The sequence below is a fragment of the Mustelus asterias genome, chromosome 7, assembly GCF_964213995.1.
Source record: "Mustelus asterias chromosome 7, sMusAst1.hap1.1, whole genome shotgun sequence".
Lineage (NCBI taxonomy): Eukaryota > Metazoa > Chordata > Chondrichthyes > Carcharhiniformes > Triakidae > Mustelus > Mustelus asterias.
In genome coordinates, this window is record NC_135807.1 from 83,218,817 (window position 1) to 83,239,538 (window position 20,722).

General features: G+C 41.4%; 1 protein-coding gene across 1 annotated transcript in view; it reads left to right on the plus strand.

Moving 5' to 3' along the window:
* The window catches only part of LOC144496129 (uncharacterized), a 287,585-nt gene that overhangs the window by 116,141 nt on the left and 150,722 nt on the right, over window positions 1-20,722 (plus strand). Inside the window, exons 7-8 of the mRNA XM_078217113.1 lie at window positions 18,410-18,568; window positions 19,309-19,392. Coding sequence (XP_078073239.1) covers window positions 18,410-18,568; window positions 19,309-19,392 — 243 coding nt within the window. The remainder of the gene's footprint in view (window positions 1-18,409; window positions 18,569-19,308; window positions 19,393-20,722) is intronic.

Consider the following 20,722-nt stretch of genomic DNA (forward strand, 5'->3'; position numbering starts at 1 on the left):
CGAGAGGAACAAAGGCAGCAGATGCATATGAATGCCACAATATGCAAGTTTCAACAGTGTCCTGACTTGGAACAATATCGCTGTTCTTTCACTCACTGGATCAAAATTTTGGAATTCCTTTTCTAACAGTGCTGTGAATGTACCTGTTCCACATAATCTGCAGTGGTTCAAGAAAGCAGTTCACCACCACCTTAGGAATGGGCAATAAATTATGGCCTTACCAGCAATGCTTACATCCAAAAAATGGATTTTTAAAAAGGAGCAGTGATGTCACAGAGCAGCTCAAGCAGCCAGAAAGATTAGGGTGAGAAGGGCTCTGAACAGGAGGCCATAATTGCCAATGGCATTCAAAGGGCAATTCTCCTACCTGAATCTGAGTGAGGAAAAATGTGTCAAATGTCTGTGCTTCAGTAAGAACACCACTACTGCAACCTCCGAGCAGGTCAAGATTGGATTGGCAGTGGTACTGAACATGATTTTGATCATTAACTTAAATGTATTGAACTCCTTCCAGGATAGAGTCGGTGATATTTTTAACATCTCCCAGTTTGTGATCCGGTGTTGCATATGGGAGGTCATCAGGCTCTGTACAGAGAAGGAGCTGAATACGTTTCATTCTCTCTCGCTAGAAAGGTACAAGCAGAGCATGCATAAAGCTTTCAGGAGGATTACCTATAGTGCATGGTGTCATTGACTGCATGCACATTACTTTGCGAGCATTACATGTTAACACTGAGATGTACTGCAAATGAAAGGGAGTCCACTCCATCAACATGCCAGTAGTGTACATGAGGAATTATGCAAGTCAATGCCTGACAAAAGTTGGCAGTTTGTACATGTATTTACAAATTTTAAAAAATGGATTACTGATACATAACCATTCTGGTCGGTAAACGTCGCTTCACTATATTACTGTGCAAATGCAGACCTGAAAGTGCCATGTTCAAATCCTGGACTGTTAACACCCCATGTCGCGAGTCCTCAGCACTCATCAGCTCCTTGGTGAGGGAATGGGAAAAATGGGGAAGCAAAAGTAGATAAGAGCTGTCTTGACTTAAAGAATGTCAAAACCTAAGTGTAAAATAAATTTTTAATTAGTGTATTTAAAATTAGTGTTTTTACTTGCAAAGTCAAAAATCAAATCAACACAGCAGTAATCTAAAAAGTAATCTTGATTGTACATTTTCAGCTGCTCTAACTGCTCTTCCACATGAGCTTGTTCCTTTAATATAGTCGCCACAATCCTGAAGAAAAGTTTGCCTCTGATTGTCGATCATTGGTCAACTCCAACATACCTGGAAATATTTATTTTGACCTGGGAGTACTTACCTTGAAGCTTTCCAGGATTTGCAATTAATTTTTACAGCTCCTGACACCAATTGGCCAGATGCCAGTAGTAGTGGCACGTGCACACTCAATGCCAGATTAGAAGCTTCCACCGGCTGGCTCACGGATCATAGTTTGCTCAGGTTGGATGAAAACCCTCATAATTTTGAGCACCTCTCCCAAATTCTCTGCCACCTCATCCCATTCCCTGCTCCCCCATTCTCTGTAAATCTTCTCTAAGGAGAGCACTCCCACCTTCTCAAGTCTCTCTACATCACTGAAGCCCCTCATTCCCGGTACCAATTTGATGAATTTTCTCATGTTGCACTTAGAACAATTGTTTGTTGTTTTATTGAAACAAAATTTAAGTTAACAGATGGCAGATGACCCAGGCTTCCATCCGTCACTAAAACTTTCAGCAATGTCACCTTGAAACTTGATTATTCTAAGGTTGAGGTTGGAGTGGAAGAGGGCAGTGCTATGGAGGTGAAATAGTCTTCATGAGGAGAGAATATAAAATTGGAAACTTAATTTGGGGTCACAAAGTATGCCAAGATTGCAACATTTCTGCTAAAATAAAAGCAAAATATTCCGGGTGCCTGAAATCTGAAATAAAGACAAAAAGTGCTGGAAAAGTTCAGCAAGTCTGTCAGCATCTGTGGAAAGAGAAACAGAGTTAATGTCTTGAGTTCAATATGCTGCCTCTTCTGTACTATTAAATATTGTTCAATATACTGTTCAATATGCCTCTTCTTCTGTACGGTCCATGGATATTGATCATCCCTGTGTAAGTCCAGCTTTTACCCTTTGTCCCTCAAGTCTTTGTATTTCCTGCTTGATCTATTCTCCCTGGATCAGCATTGTCCCAACCTCCTTGCACTGCTATTATCTAATTTCAGTGCATCAACGCAAGTGTCCAACAAAACTCCACATGAAAGAAAAGCAACCTCTTCTCAATGAGTATCCACCAGGAAGCCGATCTCACCTGATGCACGTCACCTGTAACCAGTCATGAATCTGAATGCATGAGTTTCTTGTTCATTGCAGAGGTATTAATTAAGACACCTTTAATCTGGTAAAATAGTGGTTTAATGAGTATGCATGACATGTTAATGCATTATAAATAGGTTTCTGCCGCTTGATGTTGGGAAGCTTAATCTGCCTTCAATCCTTTGCAGCCTTAGTTTCTTACTTACATTTCTGCATAATTGAGTGTGCCTGCCCGCCTCATTTCCCACTGCCAGGAGCAGCACAAGATTCCACCTTCTGTCTTAGAAGAGAATCCCCACAGTTCAGGAGGAGGCCATTCAGCCCATTGAGTCTGCAGCGACAACAATCACACCTAGGCCCTATCCCCGTAACCCCACACATTTACCCTGTTAATCTCTCTAACCTACGCATCCCAGGACACCAAGGGGCAATTTAGCATGCACCTAATCCACACATCTTTGAACTATGGGAGGAAACCAGAGCACCTGGAGAAAACCCACACAGACATGGGGAGAATGTGCAAACTCCTCACATACAGTAACCCAAGCCGGGAATCGAACCTAGGTCGCTGGAGCAGTGAGGCAGCAATGCTAACCACTGTGCCACTGTGTCTTCTACATCAAGTCCCAAAATTATGCAGATTTCTCTTCCAGAAGTGGAAGAAGAGACCAGCCTATGGCAACTCTCACTGCTGCCATGGAAGCTCAACTGGCTGACATCTTGGCAGCAATTCTCCCAGCCCGCTGCGCCGCTTTTTCAGCACAGCGGGTCGAGACACTTGGGCAGTGGCTGTTTAGCCGGCTTCCCGCTGGGCGCCACAGCCTCCGCGAGTCTCCGGGTGCCAGATTTCCGGCACTGTCAGCTCCATGCCAGAAATTGGCGTGGAGCTGTATAAATTATTCCAATTGATCATTTTAATACAATTTAAATATCATTAGCAGGCCCAGGACTGAAGTCTCCAGGCCTGCTAGCCTTTTTCTTATCACCTCTCCACCCTGCCCCTCGCCGCCGCTCGGAGTGTTTCACTACAGCGGGATTTACAATAGCTCTCCAATTGCAGGTAGCTGGCGGCTGGAGTGGAGCAGGGGCCATGTAGGCCCCCAGGAGGTCGGGGGGTGAAGGCGGTGCCCCCTGGGTGTTGCCATCTTGGCAGTGCCAGCCTGGCCCCTGGCACTGCCCAAAGGGCAAAGTGGCAATGCCGAAGGGGCATCGGGCCATGCCAAGGGGGTGGAGCCTAATGGGGGTGGGGCCTCTGAGGAGGAGATTGGTTGGGGTGGACAGTCCCAGTGCCACTTTGCCCTGGGATCAGTGACAGAGAGAGGGAGGCCAGCGATCAAGGCTGGCCATCACGATGGGTGGGGTGCGTGGTTCGGCCTGTTTGCGGCGGGGGAGTCGGGAGATCGGGACTGCTGAGGGCAGGGGGGAAGAGGAAGATCGAGGCGGACCAGGGTGGGGGCGGTCGAGGCTGGCTCAGACAAGTCCGGAGGGCCAATGATTGGGCCGGTCGGGGGGGGGGTGGTCGGAGGGGCAGAGATGCAGGGTCACAGGGCAGGCCAGTCATTGGGAGGCCGACAGCGAGACCACTGCGCACGCACCAATCTCGGCGCTGACAGATCAGCGCATGTGCAGTGGCCCGCTCAGCGCTGTGCTGCCGGCCTCTCCACGCTAGTGCACTCTGCAGTGCACAGAGTGTGGGCGATTAATTTTGAAACTTCGACTGAAAAAACTAGCAGGATTTACTCCAGTTTTATGCGAATTCGACACATAGAATTTTTGTTTGGAGAATTGACTCCTCCCTTGGCTCTGGGACGGGGATCTCCAAAATGATACAGCAGTCTTGAATTCTATTTTCGTGCAGAGCAGTAGGATAAGGTGAATATTGAGTCCAGTGGAAGGGATGCCAATTCGTTGAGCTCTTCCAGGGATGTGTTGAGCTTCTTGAACATTGCAGCAACAACAGGTGCGCGGTGAGTACTCCCATCACTCTGACAAACGGATTGTTTTTTCGATATCCTTAAGGGGGAGGGGGACCAGCCCCAAGTTGTGGTTCACACAGGCACTCAAGACATAGGTAGGAAAAGGGATGGGGATGTAAGGCAGAAATTCAGGGAGTTAGGGTGGAAGCTTAGGGCTAGAACAAACAAAGTTGTTATCTCTGGTTTGTTACCCGTGCCACGTGATAGTGAGGAAAGGAATAGGGAGAGAGAGCAGTTGAACACGTGGTTACAGGGATGGTGCAGGAGGGACGGATTCAGATACCTGGACAATTGGGGCTCTTTCTGGGATAGGTGGGACCTCTACAAACAGGATGGTCTGCACTTGAACCAGAGGGGTACCAATATCTTGGGGGGGAAATTTGCTAATGCTCTTCGGGAGGGTTTAAACTAATTCAGCAGGGGGGTGGGTACCTGAATTGTAGCTCCGGTGTACAGGAGGTTGAGAGTAGTGAGGTCATGGATGAGGTTTCAGAGTCGCAGGAGTGTACTGGGAGGCAGGAATGCGGTTTGAAGTGTGTATACTTCAACGCCAGGAGCATTCGGAATAAGGTAGGTGAGCTTGCAGCATGGGTTCGTACCTGGGATTTCGATGTTGTGGCCATCTCGGAGCCATGGATAGAGCAGGGACAGGAATGGTTGTTGCAGGTTCCGGGGTTTAGATGTTTCAGTAAGTGCAGGGAAGGTGGTAAAAGAGGGGGAGGTGTGGCATTGTTAGTCAAGGACAGTATTACGGTGGCAGAAAAGACATTTGATGAGGACTCGTCTACTGAGGTAGTTTGGGCTGAGGTTAGAAACAGGAAAGGAGAGGTCACCCTGTTGGGAGTTTTTTATGGACCTCCAAAAAGTTCCAGAGATGTAGAGGAAAAGATTGCAAAGATGATTCTGGATAGGAGCGAAAGTAACAGGGTAGTTGTACTGGGGGATTTTAACTTTACAAATATTGACTGGAAAAGCTATAGTTCGAGTACTTTAGAGAGGTCGGTTTTTGTCCAGTGTGTGCAGGAAGGCTTCCTGACGCAGTATGTAGATAGACCAACAAGAGGCGAGGCCACATTGGATTTGGTACTGGGTAATGAACCAGGCCAGGTGTTAGATTTGGAGGTAGGTGAGCACTTTGGTGACAGTGACCACAATTCGATTACATTTACTTTAGCAATGGAAAAGGATAGGTATATACCAAAGGGCAAGAGTTATAGCTGGGGGAAAGGAAATTATGATGCGATTAGGCGAGATTTAGCTGGCATAGGTTGGGGAAGAAAACTGCAGGGGATGGGCACAATTGTAATGTGGAACTTGTTCAAGCAACAGCTACTACGCGTCCTTGATAAATATGTACCTGTCAGGCAGGGAGGAAGCAGACGTGTGAGGGAACCGTGGTTTACTAAGGAGGTTGAATCTCTTGTGAAGAGGAAGAAGGAGACTTATGTTAAGATGAGACGTGAAGGCTCAGTTAGGGCGCTTGAGAGTTACAAGTTAGCCAGGAAGGACCTAAAGAAAGAGTTAAGAAGAGCCAGGAGGGGACATGAGAAGTCTTTGGCGGGTAGGATCAAGGAAAACCCTAAAGCTTTCTATAGGTATGTCAGGAGTAAAAGAATGACTAGGGTAAGATTAGGGCCAGTCAAGGACAGGAATGGGAAGTTGTGCGTGGAGTCTGAAGAGATAGGAGAGGCACTAAATGAATATTTTTCGTCAGTATTCACACTGGAGAGGGACAGTGTTGTTGAGGGGAGTACTGAGATGCAGGCTGTTGGACTGGATGGGATTGATGTTCATAAGGAGGAGGTGTTAGCAATTCTGGAAAGGGTAAAAATAGCTAAGTCCCCTGGGCTGGATGGGATTTATCCTAGGATTCTCTGGGAGGCTAGAGAGGAGATTGCAGAGCCTTTGGCTTTGATCTTTGTGTCGTCATTGTCTACAGGAACAGTGCCAGAAGACTGGAGGATAGCAAATGTTGTCCCCTTGTTCAAGAAGGGGAGTAGGGACAACCCTGGTAATTATAGACCGGTGAGCTTTACTTCGGTTGTGGGCAAAGTATTGGAAAGGATTATAAGAGATAGGATTTATAATCACCTAGAAAGGAATAATTTGATTAGGGATAGTCAGCACGGTTTTGTGAAGGGTAGGTCGTGCCTCACAAACCTTATTGAGTTCTTTGAGAAGGTGACCAAAGAGGTGGATGAGGGTAAAGCGGTTGATGTGGTGTATATGGATTTCAGCAAAGCGTTTGATAAGGTTCCCCATGGTAAGCTTTTGCAGAAAATACGGACACATGGGATTGAGGGTGATTTAGTGGTTTGGATCAGGAATTGGCTAGCTGTAAGAAAACAAAGGGTGGTGGTTGATGGGAAATATTCATCCTGAAGTTCAGTTACTCGTGGTGTACCGCAAGGATCTGTTTTGGGGCCACTGCTGTTTATCATTTTTATTAATGACTTGGATGAGGGCGTGGAAGGATGGATTAGTAAATTTGCGGATGACACTAAAGTCGGTGGAGTTGTAGACAGTGCGGAAGGAAGTGGCAGGTTACAGAGGGACATAGATAAGCTGCAGAGTTGGGCTGAGAGGTGGCAAATGGAGTTTAATGCGGAAAAGTGTGAGGTGATTCACTTTGGAAGGAGTAACAGGAATACAGAGTACTGGACTAATGGTAAGATACTTGGTAGTGTGGATGAACAGAGGGATCTGGGTGTCCATGTGCATAGATCCCTGAAAGTTGGCACCCAGGTTGATAGGGTTGTTAAGAAGGCGTACGGTGTGTTAGCTTTTATTGGTAGAGGGATTGAGTTTCGGAGCCAGGAGGTCATGCTGCAACTGTACAAAACTCTGGTGCGGCCGCATTTGGAGTATTGCGTACAGTTCTGGTCGTCGCATTATAGGAAAGATGTGGAAGTGTTGGAAAGGGTGCAGAGGAGATTTACCAGGATGTTGCCTGGTATGGTGGGAAAATCGTATGAGGAAAGGCTGAGGGGCTTGAGGTTGATTTCGTTAGAGAGAAGAAGGTTGAGAGGTGACTTAATAGAGGCATACAAGATGATCAGTGGATTGGATAGGGTGGATAGTGAGAGCCTTTTTCCTCGGATGGTGTTGACTAGCACGAGGGGACATAGCTTTAAATTGAGGGGTGAGAGATATAGGACAGATGTTAGAGGTAGGTTCTTTACTCAGAGAGTAGTAAGGGCGTGGAATGCCCTGCCTGCAGCAGTGGTGGACTCGTCAACGTTGAGAGCGTTCAAGTGGCTATTGGATAAACATATGGATGATATTGGAATAGTGTAGATTAGAGGGGCTTTAGATTGGTACCACTGGTCGGCGCAACATTGAGGGCCGAAGGGCCTGTACTGCGCTGTAATGTTCTATGTTCTAGACTATGTGAATTGTGCAAAGACTGAGGAAACAGGGGATGTGAAGTACTTAGCCTCTGTCTTGTTCTTGCAGCCATGGTGTTGATATAACTGATCCGGTTCAACCTCTGGCCAATAGTGACCCCCGAGATATTGATTGAGACTCGTCAGGAGTTTGAATGCTTATTACCTGGCACTTAGGTGAATGTCACCTTCCGGTTGTCAGTCCAAGCCTGGATAAATTTCAGGATCTGCTGTAGGTTTGTATTGGCTGCTTCTTTTATTGGGGTAGTTTTGAGTGAAGCTGAATGCTGTTGTCAGGAACAGTCCCACTCCTAACTTTATGACAGCGAGAGTTTCATCAATGAAGCTGTAGATGGTTAAGTTGAGATGGTTCACCGAGAAACCCCGGTAATGATGACTTGCGTCTGCGATGATTGTCTGCTGGCAGCCACAATCATCTTTCCTCGTGTCAGAAAAATCCAGCCAGTGAGTGGTTTTGCTACTGACCTCCATGTAGTTCAATTTTGTTAATGATGCTCAGGGTCATATTGGTCGAATGCTGCTTTGATGTCAAGGTCAGCTACCCTTACCTCTCCTCAGACATTTTGCTGTTACATCCATGTCTGGAATAAGGTTCTGAGGATTTGGAGCAGAGAGGCTCTGGGGGAGACTGAATTGAGTTGCTAGTGATCAGGTTAGTGGTGAGTAGGTTTAATTAGATGCTACTATTAATGATGACTCCTTCAACCACCTTTACGATCAGGGCTGAAAGACTGGCTGATAGAGCAGTAATTTGCTGAATTCGATTTGTTTTGTTGTGGATGGAAAATGCTAATTGTTCATATTTACTAATCATTCATATTTTGGTTGATGTCGGTGTCTGAGCTGCACTGACACAAATGGGAAGTTATCAAATCCTTACTGTATCTGTTGCATTGCTTTTTAATGTCTCATGGAGTGAACCAAATTGGATGCACATTATAACTGTTGCTAGCAATCTTGAGAAGAAGCCATATAGAATAATCCATTCAGCATTTTTCGCAAATGCTTGCAGACACTTCAGCTTTGTATTTTTCATTCACCTGCCGAGTTTCTCCATGGTTAAAGATGGGCATTTCAAGTGTGTTCTGTTTCCATTAGTTGTCATATTTTCCATCACCATTCTCGACTGGGTTTGGTTGGGCTACAGAGCTTGCTATGATCTGTTGATGGTAGAACTGCATGACTTACTGAGTTTGGTATTGAACATGCAATACTCTATGTAGTACCTCATTCCAAGTTATGCCTAATGCTGCTCCTGGCATACCGTTCTACACTCTACTCAGAGCCAAGTTACTCTCCTGACCTGATGGTGAGGTGGGAGGGATGTGTTAAGACGTAGGATTATGATGCTGTGCAATTCTGCTAATGCCCTATAGCAAGTCTAGTTCCTAGATTTGCTGTTCATTTGCCCCGTGTAACACAGCGTAGTGCTGCAATACATGGGAGATAATTTACTCGTGGTGGTGAGATTTTATTTTCAGACAGGACTGTGGAATGATTATGCCCCATCAAAGGCAATATAGACAGGCAGTTTGGTAGTTTTAGCCTGTGTTAATGATTTAATGCATTTAAATTAGGATGGCACGCATTGGTATCCTAAGTCCAAAAAGCTAACTGTCTTAACTACAGACAGAAAATCTACATGAGACTTAGTCAGAAGATGTGAAGAAGAATCTTACTTTAAGGGAATAATTTTGACTTTGGGTGATAGTGAATCAACAGCTGTTTACGTTGTCACTATAAATGAAATCTGAGAGATGTAAAACAGTTTGCTGATTTGCTATCACCCAAAGTCAAAATGACCCTTTTGCAGTTAAATTTTAAATGTAAGCATTCCTTAGTTATTTTCCTCAGAGATTCTTACTTAAAACAGGCTTGCATTTGTACGGCACCTTTCATGACAACAAAACATCCCAAAGTGCTTTACAAGCTATTTAAGTACTTTTAATAAAACAGAATAGCCACTGTTGTAATATAGGAAATGCAGCAGCCAATTTGTAAACTGTAGTGTAACGCTCTGGCACATATAGTCTGTCTATATTAATGTAGAACTGAATACAGTATCATCCACACAAAGAACACATGATCCACACCTCGGGGTCAGTCTAGTGTAGGGGTCAGTCAAGCAAATATGGAGGCAGTTCCTAGCGTTAACACTTTATTGTGATTATATATAGTTTTTACAGTTAATAAATACATGCAGTTAACCAACTTGAGACTAAAAACATGTCATTATGACCTATTGAATGGTATCTAACACATTACAATATGAAGGCAGCAAATGGAAAAGCTCAAAACCTCACATGAAATGCAGAGAAAAACTAAAATCCTGCAAGACTAAAGAAAACTTTGAAGGAGCATTCTGACCTGAGGAACAGCTCGAGAAGCAGACATGCAGAGGAAAAATGCCAGGGAAAAGCTCCAAAGAAAGGCTTGGAAGCTGAAGGCAGAAATGTAAAATTCCTCGTTGTAGCAGAAGACTCTAGGGTCTCTTGGAAGTCTAGCTCAATTCCCAAAGTCAGCAGATCAAGCAGGGATAAGGTAGAACTTTTAAATTCCAGGATACAGCAAATCCTGAGAAACTTGTAAATAGTTCAGTGGTCATAATTTGCTGTATAAAAGTTCCTTTGGAAAAACCAGATTCCTGAGCTGGTGCATGAAGCCCGAGCTTGCTCCTAGAACAAAAAACAAACTAATTAATTCAGAATCATTACAATAAAGAATCAGCATTTAAGACTACCAGAGGTCACAATTTGATGCTTTCGTGACCCAAAACCTTAGTGCTGAAATAGAGAAGTCTACAGTTAATCAGTCCTACCAGCCATTATTTAAAATTTTTTCAAGGCTGAGCATGAAAGCCATTATAGCAGAAGCCCGTCAAAACTGGATAGTAAAGGTAAACCTTTTGTATTCAAAATGAACGGTGGTGCCACCTTGAATTTTAGCAACTTCCTAAAGCTGAATCTACACTTCAAAATTGTTTAAACATAGATCGAAATCCTCCAGATCAATTTGGACTTATCCAACACATGAGTGCTTCTGGTCTGGATAGAAATCAGAAGCTGAACAAGTTAACACTCACTGCTTTACTTGGTAGGCCCAATAGGAAGCAACATTATTGCTAGACAAGTGGCAACAAATCATCTGCTAAATTTGGAGAAGTACTAAAATGTTGGATGTTAATTTTAACCTTGAAACGGCTAACTTTAATCAGGTCCAGCAGCCAGAAGAACCAGTCTACTCATTTGTTAATGATCTGTTCAGGATCACTGAAGACTGCGAATACAGAGACCTAAAATATGAACTCATAAAGGAGAGAATAGTTGTAGAAGTAGTGGATGACACATTCTCAGACATAGTCACGCAAAGGAAAATCTAACCCTTGAGAAAGCTAGGGACACTCCAGGCCAAGTGAAGCTGATCAGTTGAGCGTCCATGCCAGAGTTGTGGAGCAAGGCGTACTCACAGGTGAGACCAATGTCCTGCAATTTCAGTCCAATGTAACAGAATTGGATACTGTGTGGCGCTGAGCACAGTACCGCGCAGAGTGATGTAAGCGAACATGTGACCTAATCCTCGGTGTTAGTCTACTGTTGGACAGAGCTGCGTGCACAAGCAAGCATGGAAATAGCACCCAGCTTGAACTCTTTACTATGTATATGTATGTAGTTCTTGAAGTTAATAAAGACATACAGTTAGCCTATGTAAGATCACAATGAATTAATTAAGACCTACTAAACAATATTCAACATCTTACAACACAAAGAACAATGTTCCACAAACAACAGTGACCAGATAATCTGAGTTAATGAAATGGTTGAGGGATAAATACTGGCTTGGACACTGGGGAGACCTCCCTTCACTTTTCAAATTCACCTATTAGTTGCCTAAGTGACCTACGAGTCAAAAATAATGTACACATTGAAATTGTTAAAATTAAGTTGACATTTGAATAAGTAAGAGTGCAATACTCCTGTAAGTACTTTTGCCGGAACATTAGTGGGAATGTACAATTTTGGAAATTTCAAGTTTCCTTTGCTGCATTTTTATTAATGTTATTGATGGGAGAAATTCCAACCTATGTATATAAATAAAACGTAGGGTAACATTCTAAATGGCATTTGGAAATATCCTGCGAGATTGTTATTATTTCACTGGATTTCTATAAAGATCTCCATCTTAATAAAACGTTTTAATTTTGCTGTGTGAAAACAATCATTCTCAAATCACTAAAATTGTTAAATTAATAGCGCAGCAAATACTCAAATTTTCTCTGGAGAAAAGAATATTTTATATTTAACAAATGTTGATTCGATTCATTGTTAGCATTGTGCTTCGGGAGCAGAACTTCATATAAATATTATTGGCATTGCAAATTGCATTTGGCAATATCACTGGCATTTCGAGTTACATTTGGCACCATCACAAAATCATGTTCCATGAAGAAATTCAAAGCCAACGTTTTCAGATTTTGGAAATTAGTGCATGGTACAAATATTTAATGCATAATAAGTGAAATGCTTGTTGCATAAAGACTCATCAGGAAAGGTTTGGGCTGGTAGAGGCTTATACTGTAAATAATAAATTGTGGAATGCAGCCAGGCTTGTAGAAAATAACTATTTGAGGGATGGTGCATGAACTGAAAGCTGTAATTTTGACAGGTGGCAAGGTGTCATGTCACCAGGCCCTTCTAAAGTCTTATATCTCATACTCATTGATTAATGGCTCTAATTAAGGAATGAAATCAAGCATGTGAAGACAGGGGATCGCTTAAGGTCCTTGTTTGGTAGTTTTCTCTTCCAGGTGCATAGCTCATCCATCTAAATATCGCTGTTCTTTCATTTATTACAGTTAGATGATACCAAACGTGAACTGTAGGGGATTCAGGCTGTTTGTTCATTGCTAAGCATACGCTTGATATATCACATTCTGTGATATTACACAATGTGATTGAGTTCATCTGAATCACCAGTTCTTTTAGGAAATGCTCAGTGCATTATTTTTTCCCATCTGATTATTTTCTTTTCATTATCCACATAATTTTTTAGAGCTGCCCAGCTTTTTTGCCTCTATATGTTCTTATTCTTTCACAGTTGCTCATTTCATGTTCACTGTATTTGAAAATTAGATCTGATCTTTGTAGTCCCTGGAAGCTCAGAAGTTCAGAAATAATTAAGGCACCAAGAAGCTTTGAAACTTGTATGATAAAAAAAACTTGATGTTTTCAGCTGTCAGAGTCGGAGAGGGATGAAACAGTCTATAGAGATGGAGTCAAAAGGGATTTCTAAAAAAAAATCCTATTAAATCAGGTTGAATTAATGATTTCAGCACTGTGTTTGTTTGCTCTGTGAGTGCAGCCACACAAAATGCTTACTAACAAGACCCAAAGTCAGGCATTACATTGCATAGCTAACTAAGTCCCCTGAGAGGGCATGCAGCTGCTTTTTGGCCTGTATTATAATGCTTTATTACTGAATCCCCTATTGGTTTTAGGTGTGAGGTAGTCAGAGAGAGCCACCACCTGGAATCTCTTGTGTACTAGGTAGAATTCTAAGTCATTTAAAATCCTACACAATACGTGATATTTAAAGGAAATGTCTGATTAACCATGCTGTGTCACTGATGAAGCACGCATTTCTATATGGTGCTCCACAGCTCACGTACATTCATTTAGATTGGTGTGATAGCTTTAGTTTGACTGACTTAAGAAGAAAAACAAAACATGTCTCGAGAATGAGAATTGCAATGAAAGTCTTCAACCGGGATTTGTTTGGTATCAAATGATATTTGCTATTCTATGATTTAAAAAGATTTTAAATTTATAAAAATTGGACTCGCCCAACCGCATTCACATATTATAGCTAGCTGTTTTGGCATCTGCAGAACAAAAAAAATGGATTTCTGATGAATTCTTGCATGACCATATGTGGTATTAGTCAGTGTGAGGTATTGCTAGCAAGCTCATTGCTTTCAAAAATCAAAGTTAAATGGTTCATCTATCATCAGAATTTGTGTCTGGGAGACTTGTCTGAACATCAGTATGATTTATGGTTTGAATTGGAGGAGTCAACCATGCATGTTTCTTAGTTTATCGTTTTATGCTGTCTTCAATTAAATGTCTATAAACACGGTGATGGCTTTACGACATTGTCCATCAATAAAGACCATCCGGTTTTTGCATGAGAATATGTAATTTTCAGGAAAGTAATGCCCTTCTGACTTCTGATAAAACAGATCCTACATATGGTTTGTATTATACACAGACTTAAAAGCTGGCCTCATCATACTTTGATTTTAGTCTTGTAGCATAATTAGGTCAGTAGCCAGTTTAATAATTTTCTTTATATTTGATGTGCTGTGCCTTTATCCTGCATCTAAGACATTTCTATAATGCATTTTAACCTATTAGTGTCTGGATCTTTGATTTACGTATATGTTTTCATATATGCATAAAGGCAAGAAAGGCTGAAGATGAAGGGGTGAGGTGGAATGTTTGAATTTTCCAGAAGGCTTTAACTTTTTAAAATATTGTAAACCTATAAATGCACTGCAGAATGGATATACATGATGTGAATTATAAATGTTTTGCAATGGGGAAAAAATGACTATCCAGCAAAAATAATGGATATTCTAAAATTGCAGACTTTGGTTTTGTTCAGGTACAGTGAAGAATATTACCTTCATTCTCTACATTTATAAATCTGTGGCATTCATGATAGCAGCACGTGATACCAGATCACTGTCTGTGCAGCTGTGCATTAATATGACTATCAACTACTCAACCTTTGTGGCAATGAAATGCATTAGATCGGATATTTCATGGCGTTTTCAATGTTTTTAAAAACTTCTTTTTATTATTTTCATTTTTATGCCCTTATTCAGTTTGATTTGAATGACAGTGTTGTAAATTTTGTGTATAGGAATTGCCATGTTAAATATGGTTACTTGACTGATGTAAGAGAATATGCTCACGTGCTTAAGATTGAGGATGGGGAGGAGCTGTGGTACTGTTCCTGGAAAATATAGCTGGTGAAATATTTCCATTTCCTCCTCTATCACTCGATGTTAATAGATTTTAATGAACCTGATTTAATGCACTAAACTGAAGTCAATTCTATCCAATGCTGATCTATAATTATTAACAAGTTTCCTATTCTGAATCTTTTTTAGTAAACTAAAAGAGCTTGTGCTAACTGGAGCTTTTACCTCACTTCTGCTGAAAAATATAGTGGTGGAACAAAGAACCATACAGCAAATTTGCTCTTTTGGTCTCAGTAAATTAAAAAGGAAGGACTCTGGAATTAAGTAATCTTAAGGAAGAAACTTGCATTTTAATTGTTTTTGCTTTTCATATCTCTGCCCTTTTTTACCTTAACGTTCAATCAGGTTTCCACTGCAACAGCAATGAAAAATCGCAAATGACATTTCCTGTGATCATGCCCCAGAATACATTTTCTCTTTTTGACTTCTCTATAACCTTTGACATGACTGACACCATTAAGGGCGGAATTCTCCCACCCTGCCCACGGTGGGTTTGATGGCGGACGGGAGCAGAGAATCTGGCTGGAACCAACAAATTAGAAACCCACCAGCGTAAAATCACATTGCAATTCTCCCAATGGTGGGTTAATGGTGAGTCTTCATGCTGGCTGGTGGCATGAACACCATTTGCATCCCTTTGCATCTAATGAATGTTCATTCAAACAGCTGCCCACCAGTGTCCTGTCAAGCCTTCCAATTCTGCATCACACCAGTATGAAATTATGTCAGTCTAAAATCTGATTGCGAAGGAGTGGTGTGCACAAGGTGGTCCTCAGTTTACAAGAGACTTTGAGGTCAGTGGACAAAGCCTTTTTGCCATGGGACTGTATTCCTCTTGCGCTGCACTATGCTGTGGTACATCGCAACCAAGGTGCAAAGTTTGGCTGGGGTGGAGTGTGAGGTGAGGCCTGGGGTGGGGAGTCTACATTTTTAAAACAATACATTTTTTTTCAAGAAATGCTTGTTTATGATATTTGGGTTGTACCTTAATCCTTTGAGTATGTCCTAATCATTTATTTTGCTATCTGTAAAATTTAAAATTCAAAGTGAAGGTATTCTATGGTTTTTTGCTTACTGAGGATGCTGCAGTGTGATTGGCTGCTTAGCCTGTTTGATGACATCATTGCTGTGAGCTGCCTGGCAATTTCCCTTGAGTTCGTATCAGATTGGGAAAGGGGAAATCCGCACTACAGAGATTGCTAGATCTTTGTGGGCAGCTTTCTTAGAGGTCAGCGGCAAACACTTTTGTTTTGTTGCTGACAACAAAATCTGCCTCTATTTTTCTGTCTCCTTCTCTTCCTCTTACCAGTAAGCAAAAACAAAATAATTCTATTTAAGAAGTAGAGTATTATTAAGAATAGATTTAAATACATTATTTTCACATGTACTAAGGCTCCCATCTCTTGTTAAAGACCAGGAAGGAAACATTTTAGCATTTAAAACTCAACATAAGCAACAATCAAGCAGGATTATCAGATTAAAATGTTACAGAGCATATTAAGATTTTATTTAGTGAGAGCAATGTTGCTATCATTAACGGAGGTTACTGGATGAACATGACTGTCTCTAATGAAACAAATGTTAAAATGCTTCAATTAATAAGACAATATGTAATTTACATTTGCTATGTATGGCGTGGAATTAGTTTACAAATGATGACAATTTAAAATAAAATTGCATGGGATATAGATGTGGCTGGAATGGCCAGTCTTTATTTCCCACGTCTGATTGCCTTTGTAAAGGAGTTGGTAAATCATCATCTTGAACCATGGCAGTGTGTTGTTTAGGATATACTCACAATGCTATTAGGTAGAGTGTGTCAGGATTTTGACCCAGTGATGATGAAGGAATAGTGATATATTTTCCAGTCAAGAAGGTGTGTGACTTTGGAGGGGAAACTGTAGGTGATAGTTTCACCTTGCACCTACTGTCTTTGTTCTTCTAAGGTGATAGAGAGTGTGGGTTCAGAAAGTGCCGTTGCAGAAGCTTTGGTGAGTTCCTGAAGTGCATCTTGTAGCCACGATGCATCGACGATGGAGGGAATGAACATTTAAGGTGGTGGATGGTGTGCCGTTAAGTAGATTGTTTTGTCCTGCATATTTTTGAACTTGTTGAATGTTGTTGGCGCTGCAGTCATCAGGCAAGTGTGGAGTCTTGTAGTTGATGGAATGGCTTTGGGAAATTGAGAGGTACGATATTTGCCGCAAAATACCCAGCCTCTGACCTGCTCTTACAGCAATAGTATACATATGGCTGTTCCAGTTTCTTGTTAATGATGAACCGCAGTATGTTTATGATGGGGGATTCAGCAATGTTAATGCCTTTGAATGTGAAGCAGAGGTGGTTAGTTTTCTTCCCCTTGGAGATGGCCATTGTCTCATGGCGTGAATGTTACGTGAAACTTATCAGCCCAACTTTGAATATTGTCCAAATTTTTCTGCATAAGGTGGCAACGGACAGATTGCTTCATTGGCTGATGAGATGCAAATGGAACTGAATCCTGTAATCATGAACGAATATCCCCACTTCTGACTATATGAAAACAAGGTTATTGAGTAAGCAGCTGAAGATATTTGGACCCAAGGCACTATTCTGAGAACTCCCTTCAGCGATGTCCTGGAGCTGAGATGATTAGCCTCCAGTGAACATATCCTTCTTTCTTTGTGCTAGGTATGACACCAACCATAGATAGCTTTTCCCCTGATCACCATTGACTTCAATTTCATGAAAGGCCACACTCAATCAAATGCTGCTTCAAGCAATCACTATCTCCTCACCTCCAATTTTGGACCAAAGCTGTAATGAAGTCTGGAGCTGAGTGGCCCTGATGGAATCCAAACTCGACATGCTGAGCAAGTTAGTGCTGATTAAATGCTGCTTGATCTCACTATTGGTGACACCGTTACAGGTGACTGAGAATAGACTGATGGGCAGTAATCGATTGGCCAGATTGGATTTGTCCTGCTTCTTGTGGACAGATTATATCTGGACAATTTTCCATTTTATGGGTGGCACAGTGGTTAGCACTGCTGCCAGAGATGATTCCTGGCCTGGGTCACTGTCTGGGTGGAATCTTGCGTTCTCCTGGATCTGCATGGGTTTCCTCCGGGTGCTCCGGTTTCCTCCCATAGTCCGAAAGATGTGCTGGTTAGGTGCATTGACCATACTAAATTCTCCTTAGTGCACCCGAACAGGTGCCAGAGTATGGTGACTAGGGGATTTTCACAGTGACTTCATTGCAGTGTTAATGTAAGCCTACTTGTGACACTAATAAATAAACTTTAAATAAATAAATAAGATGCTAGTGTTGTAGCTGTACTGCAATAGTTGGCTAGCGGCACAGCTAGTTCAGGAACAACAATCCTCAACACCACAGCCAGGGTGTTGTCAGTACTATTCTCCTATTACCGATATTTACCTGTTTCTGCTTCATAATTAGCTTAAATCTGAATTCCAATCTTAATTTAGCTATATAGTGCTTTAATCCAATCAATTGCTGTAAATAAGGTAGCAGCTTATCTGTAATTTAACTAAGTATTTGAAAGGAATTATTTATAAATTTAAAAAAAGTTTATTTGGCTAAATAAATGTAAAGCTTATAATCTCTAAATGTGCACGTCTTTTTCATAAGGTTGTTATATATTAAGACATTGATTTCCTAATTAAAGGTTCAAAAGAAGAAAATCACCATTATTGACCTGAAAGATCAAATAAAACAACTTCAGCAGCAATACAATGAAACGGTGGAGGACAATGGACGCTTACAAGCCCGACTTGAAGCTTGGATGATCACTGCGCAAAGTGAACAAGATATCCTTTCAAATGAGGCAATTTCCGAAATTTTTAATAAATATTCAGACAAACCTATCTGAAAGGCATAAAGATATGAAGGTTGCAGGACATATTGAGAGAGCATTTAGCAGAGCATCTGGGATCTTGGCAATGTACAAGTATTAAGTACAAAAGCAAGACATTAAGCTGAGCCTACGTAAAGCTCTGGTTAGGCCACAGCTAGAGTATTGTGCAACGTTCTGGTCACCAGATTTTAGGGAGGATATGAAGATCCTCGAGAGGGTGCAGTGGAGATTTACCAGTGATTCAAGGAATGAGGGAATTCAACTATATGGTTAGCTTGGAGAAGCTGGGGTTGCTCTTCTTGGAGCAAAGGACATCTGATGGAGGCATACAAGATTATGGCAGGTTTAAATAAGGTAGACAAAAAAATGTTGTTTCCAACAGCTCATGGTACAAAACCTAGGGAACTCAGAATTGAGATTTAGATTTTGGGCAAGAGATAGGAGGGGAACGAGGAAAAACCTGTATGCAGCAAGTGGTGATGACCTAAAACTCACTGCCTATAAGGGTGGTAGAAGCAGAGATGGTCAATGATTTCAAAAGAAAATTTGATACACATTGATGGAAAATAAACTTACAAGGCTACGGGGCTAGAATGGAATGGGTTTGACTGGATTGATCTATGAAGAGCCAGCATGAACTCAATGGACTAAAAGGCCTCCTAAGTTGCTCTTATCGTAATTCTTATTTTTAAAAATTGATAAATCTACAGGTCTTTTGTAAAGAAGACATAATCCATAAACTAAGAATGAAGCAACTAGCTGAAGAGGAAAAATGTAATATAGCAGAAGAACAGGTACGTTTTAAAGTTTTGTCTGATGCTAATAAAGTATATTATGCAAGCAATTTTACTAATTGAAGTTATTTTAATTCTTAAAATACGTAAGATTCAGTGGGCTTTCATTACATTCCCAACTTATATTTTATTGACATGATATTTATGTATTCTAAACAAATGTGTGTTTTGCCTCATCCAGCATTCTTTGTTTATTCAAGATATCAAAGGAGAGAACCATTATGGCAGAATACGTTTACTATTTTTAGACATTGACTCCGAGATGTTACCCTATTATTTTCCCTCCTCTCAATCTGTAAGGTGTCTCCTATGAATGGATGCATCAGTTCTTTTCTCCATTGTCCACCATATGGATTCTGAACTGGATATAAACCTATTCCAGTAAGATGGGAAGGAATCGGGTTCAATTATCTGCACAAAACGGTTAACAAATATATCCAGAGTAGAGATGGAGACTTTTCAAATCTGAAATGGATAAAATGCAAAGGCAAAAGGAGGCGGTATATTAGAGAAGGGTATTATTTGACTGAATAGAGATGGAAACCTTAAAGATAGACATATGATTAAATGAGTGCAAGTAATCATAAGGAATGTGAGAGTGTGTGGTTGGGGAGCAGGAGTGAAAGTAGAAGGACTAAGAATGAATTTATAAAAATTTTGATATTATAGAAGGAAATAAAAACAGCTTTTATAGGGAGATGAAAAATGAAAGAATAATTGGCAGGAGTACATGATTTCTCCAAGAGTTTGGGAAGTTGAAACTATGGGGAAAACAGCTTTGTGTTTCTGGAGAAGTGTTAAAACTTCAGTTTGCTCATGTTAAACAAAGGTGTCTGCACGCCTGTGGGGTTTGGTTTCCTTTTAAACTGTGTCTGCATTATGAGTAAAGGTTTATGACGGGAAAACAAACATGGTTTAAAGAGAGACTAGATGGTTGTTTGGCAACCACATTGAAAAGCGTAAGCACTTGTGGAATCTGAGAAGAAAACAGCTCTCATAGAAGCTGCCAGCAGGCAGTCAGGACAACGGAGTAAGGAGCAGAGAGCAATTCCCAGAAGCTAAAGAACAGATTCTTCTAAAAACCAGGGAATGAAAGAGAAGTGCCAGGGAGACTGAAGTCAAAGGGACAAAGAACTGGAATCTGAATGAAGTACTGTTCATTGAAGTTAAAGAAAGGGGCACAGAAAGGTCCCCAGATCTGCTGAAGTTGTCTCGTGAGAAGCCAGGCATCTGAAGTAATCTTAAGGCTGGCATCACCTTAATATAGCCTGTGAAGCAGTTGTGTTCTGTTGAATTGGCTGGGTACTTGAGAGATTGTATGGAAACTTGA